At 34.7% G+C, this 5,277-nt stretch overlaps 1 protein-coding gene across 1 annotated transcript in view; it reads right to left on the bottom strand.

Annotated features, from left to right (window-relative positions):
• Window positions 1–5,277, bottom strand: part of LOC107592524 (thrombospondin type-1 domain-containing protein 7A-like) — a 139,957-nt gene that overhangs the window by 29,640 nt on the left and 105,040 nt on the right. The window contains exon 14 of the mRNA XM_016282055.1: window positions 4,734–4,997. Coding sequence (XP_016137541.1) covers window positions 4,734–4,997 — 264 coding nt within the window. The remainder of the gene's footprint in view (window positions 1–4,733; window positions 4,998–5,277) is intronic.

The following is a 5,277-nucleotide window of genomic DNA, read 5'->3' as shown; positions in this document are numbered from 1 at the left end:
ACTTAAGGAGCTTCCCCTGGAACTCACGCGATCGGCAACCGGCCGTTTTTTGTCTTATTGCAAGCAACTAGGTTTGCCAACGTCCCGTATTTTGGGCCTAATTGATTTGTCCTGTACGTGACCTCCCTTGTCCCGCTGTTTGACAGTATACGCTGATCTAACCACGGACTGATACAACAGCAGCAGTGCTGATCACTTGAGAATGATCATCGAATCCGATACCTGTCATCATCCAATCACAGATCGTGAACATAACTGTTCAAGGAAGGCTGCGGAATCCTCTGCCGGCTGGTCGCTCCCGCCTCACAGCAAGCGGCGCTCGCACTAACGCCAATTCCGTCCGTGTTTTGACTTCAGTAAATCAGTTTTGGTGAATACAAACAACATGATTATTTTTCATGAGTCCAACATCCCGCCGCGCAAGAGACGTGATCAGTAAGGGAAGTCGTCTTTCACTACTGTAATGTTGTTTGTTGAAATGTTTTATATTTAAGTAACTAATAGCATATATCTTAACCTTGGACCTTATTCTTGAAACACAACATGACCAATAAAAAAGCAGCCCATATTAATGTCTTATTGCAAGCAACTAGGTTTGCCAACGTCCCGTATTTTGGGCCTAATTGATTTGTCCTGTACGTGACCTCCCTTGTCCCGCTGTTTGACAGTATACGCTGATCTAACCACGGACTGATACAACAGCAGCAGTGCTGATCACTTGAGAATGATCATCGAATCCGATACCTGTCATCATCCAATCACAGATCGTGAACATAACTGTTCAAGGAAGGCTGCGGAATCCTCTGCCGGCTGGTCGCTCCCGCCTCACAGCAAGCGGCGCTCGCACTAACGCCAATTCCGTCCGTGTTTTGACTTCAGTAAATCAGTTTTGGTGAATACAAACAACATGATTATTTTTCATGAGTCCAACATCCCGCCGCGCAAGAGACGTGATCAGTAAGGGAAGTCGTCTTTCACTACTGTAATGTTGTTTGTTGAAATGTTTTATATTTAAGTAACTAATAGCATATATCTTAACCTTGGACCTTATTCTTGAAACACAACATGACCAATAAAAAAGCAACCCATATTAAATCTATAAGCTGTCTTTAATTGAAAAATACGCATTTTCATGCATACTATATATATATATATATATATATATATGTGTGTGTGTGTGTGTGTGTCTGGGTCACTCACCCCCCCCCAACATTACATATACATATCATTTACATCATTTCATATCATTTAGTTATATAATTTCATATACACTCTTAAAAATAAAGGTGTTTCACGATGCCATAGAATAACCTTTTTGTCTAAATGGTCGTCGTCCCCCCCCCCAATGTAGTATAATTTCACAAAGCTAGTCAGAACATTCTGATTTTGCTTCAAATTGGGTTATTATTAAATCAAATTATGTATATGAAATTATATAACTAAATTATATGAAATGATATAAATTATATGTATATGAATTATATAACTAAAATTAAATAACTGTAATTACAGATTTAGGTCAAATAAAGATGTCAGTCTTTATTTTTCTTCTTTTTAGGAAACAAATCAAAGAAAAATAAACAAATTCTACTGTTCCTAATATTCTGTAAGTTACTCAAAAACAAAATATATTGTGTTCAGCTGAAAAAAGTTTTTTTAGTTTTTTTTTACCCAGTCATTTAAAAATAACACATTTTAGAGCTGTGACGACAATACCGTGATACCGTGAAACCGTGATATTTTTGCTTACAGTTATCATACCATCAAAATCTCATACCGGCCCATGCCTACTGGCAAGTGACTGGTTTTATGTTTTTTTTTACATATAATATTTTTTATATATTTAATAACATTTATTCTTAATAAATACATAAATTAAAAAAAATGTAAATAAATGAATAATTTAAAATTATATTATAATAGATATATATATTAATTCACATTTTACATCTAAAAACTTGTGGTGTCAATCGATTAAAAATAATTAACTAATTAATCATACATTTTTTCTGAAACTAATCTTGATTAATCCCACCTAACATTAAACTTTTTAATTGTACTTTTATATTGCAATAATTTCTAATTCAATCTTCAAATTAATGTAGAAACAATATAAAGAAAATATATTTTTAATATTTGCTTAATGCCATCTTTTTTATGACTGAAGGCAAGTATCACTGATACCAGAATTTTTTTCTAATATTTAACCATTGACTATAGCCATTCAACATTACAGTATATTTGAGAGCTATCAATTTAACATTTATTAGACCTTAAAAATAACTTCTAATTTAAGTGAACTTAAAAGAATCTTCACATAAACCCTTTATAATAAATGTCATACCGCTACCTGAAATACCTGAATTCTAAATTAAATAAAGATTAAAACTACAGTTATTGATTTCCTCTTTTTTATTTTGTTCTTTGAGTAACAGACATCTCAGCAGCTGGTTATTAGAATATTTTGGCTGCTACTTTAAGAGCTGCCGCTGCTGAACTTGACGCAAGTCTGATACTGCTTTAAATGTGACTCATAAATAATGAATACTTACATGCACAGTTTTAAGGCAGCTTTAATTGCCTTTTTTTGTAACCTCATGACTTAACTGACGTCATAACTAAGACATTGCATACTCGTAGTTTCATTTGGGTTTGAATATGATACAGCGCTTTAATATAGCCTAATACAGTGCACGCCAGCACATTAGTGCATGCACTTGAAGAGCACACGCTACGAGCACAGTATAACAACGAAGATTCGTTTTTACTGACATATGGCCTGACAACATCTCATCTGAACGCAGTTCACTGTTGTTCTACTGAAACTCCTAAGTATAAATGTGTATAGAACTTCTAAGAGAACAACCTTTGTTATGTCGAGATACCGAGAGAAAAATATGTCGTGATAAAGAAAACAACTTTTGTTATGTCGAGATCACGAGAAAAATAAAGTCGTGATCACGAGAAAACAACTCTTGTTATGTTGTGATCACGAGAAAACAAGAAGGAAAAAATAATAATGCATGGCCGCTTAGAACTTCCATAAAAATGTTTATATTACAAATATAAACAATATTTATATTACAGAACCCATTTCTAACCCTGATATCATGAAAATCATTCGTACATTCAAAGCATTTTTTTAAATGTATTCAGGCTGAATAAGAACCCGTTCTCGAATTCCCAAACCCGCGTGGGCCATGTGCTGTAAAAGCGAGAGTATCTGTCAGTGGTTAATGTCAGCTCTGATTAGGCCAATCCCGGGACAGCATGCGGTCTGTAATGTGGGCCGGAGATTTATACCTGCAGATCAGCAGGGCGCAACAGACACTCGGGCAGAGGACACAGTCAAGCGAGCAGCGCCTGGCACTCATACCAGTCTGCTCGTCATCCAAATAACAAGATTAAGAGAGCAATGCACCAAAAGATTCACGAACAGAGAGATCAGCTAAAGACAGAGGAGAGGAAAGGTCACAAGAGAGAGGAAGCTGTAGACAGAGACAAATGAATAGGGATGAAACAACACATGATCAGCTGAAGGTGTGATTTACCTGCCCTTAAATGTCACGCTTTATAGCCAGACAAAAGCTGCAATTTGGACTTGACATTGCACTCAGCAAATTTAGACACGAATGCTTTATTTTCTCATGCTTTTTTGTATACAACCATCTTTTTTATCTATAATAACCATGCTATAAAACAGAATAGTTTATAGCATGACTTAATTACAGTTTTATTGTGTCTGGGTTTTCCATGGCTATGGAAACCTAATAAAAAAACGTCAAAAAACAGCTTGTATTTTAAATTAAAATGAAACAAATACAATTATTTTAAACATTAAGTAAAATAAAAAATAAAAATTTATATAAAAAATAAAAAATGCTGACGTTTACAGTATATTATCAACTTTGAAAAAACTAATAAAAAATAAACAATATAAATAATTTATTAAGCTGCAGTTTTAAAGGCTTAATAAAAGCACTTACATTACCAGCTTAAATACATAAATAAATAAATACATACCATATTAAGACTGGCTGGTAATAAAACAAAAATGAAAAATAAAATAAAAACGTATTTATTAAGCTCCAATTTTAAATAGGAAAGCACTTATATTATCATAATCATTAAATACTATATTAAGACTGGGTGGACTGGGTGTATACATACATACATATCTTAATATAGTATTTCATGATTATATTATCTTAAAAAAATATTTATCAAGCTCCAGTTAGAAAAGCTTCCAGCACTTATAATTATCAAAAAACATGGTTAAATAACATAATCATTAAATTCTATATTAAGACTGGGAATATTATTTTATAAATAAAATAAAAAAAATAAAAAATAATAAAAAATAAAATAATAATACAAAATTAAAACATTTATTACAATGGAATGTCTTTTTGTCATTTTATTGTATGCAAATTACATGTGAATGCTTTTTTATATGCAAAACCGGATACATTTTCATAAGAAATATTTAAAATGTATGTATTTCCAAGATTTTTCAAGCTGCTTTTTAAAAAATTTGTGCTTAGTACGTCTGCAAGGCCATACATTTAAACTGTCAAATCTTCACAGGTTGGGAATTTAACCCACGGCTTGGCTTGGCTTATTAATATAAATTAGTTTAGTGCAGTCCAGGAAGGTAACTTAGTACAGTCAGCTAACTATAATTATGTCATGATGTCAACTCTATGCTCAGAGTCACGTGATGAACACCTTACCGTGACTGTTACAGCGTGAAGTCGCCACAAGCCTGTTGTCCTGGTCGTAGCACACCATGGCCTGGTAGCGGTAGCCCTGTCCACACTCCTTCACGTCTCCCTGCACCTTCATGCCTGCGGCGTTCTCCACGCGGCCCTCGGGCAGGATGCAATCAGACCAGTTTCCCACCGGCTGGGCGCTGTATTTGTCACAGGGGCAGTACTGGGTCTCGCTCAGAGGGTACATCTGGCTGTTCTTACACTTGTCCTTCTTCTTGCTTTTTCCTGTAATCAGAGGAAGTAAGTGTTGATTACGGCACTAATTAAGTCATGAGTCATGAGCGCTGAGGTCACCTCTAAACCTCCCGACTGCCTCAGATCCACCGTGTCTTGCAGCTGCATGACTGGCTGGACTAATATTTACCAAAATTATAATCATATTACCATGATTTTTGGACATGATATGAGGCAATAACATGCTGTGCTTTATCATGGTAATACCTCAGGCTGGGTTATACAGTGGTGTGAAAAAGTGTTGGCCCCCTTCCTGATTTCTTATTTTTTT

This window comes from Sinocyclocheilus grahami, unplaced genomic scaffold, assembly GCF_001515645.1.
Source record: "Sinocyclocheilus grahami isolate Dianchi unplaced genomic scaffold, SAMN03320097.WGS_v1.1 scaffold153.1, whole genome shotgun sequence".
Taxonomy (NCBI): Eukaryota; Metazoa; Chordata; class Actinopteri; order Cypriniformes; family Cyprinidae; genus Sinocyclocheilus; species Sinocyclocheilus grahami.
This window is presented reverse-complemented; position numbering and strand designations above follow the sequence as displayed.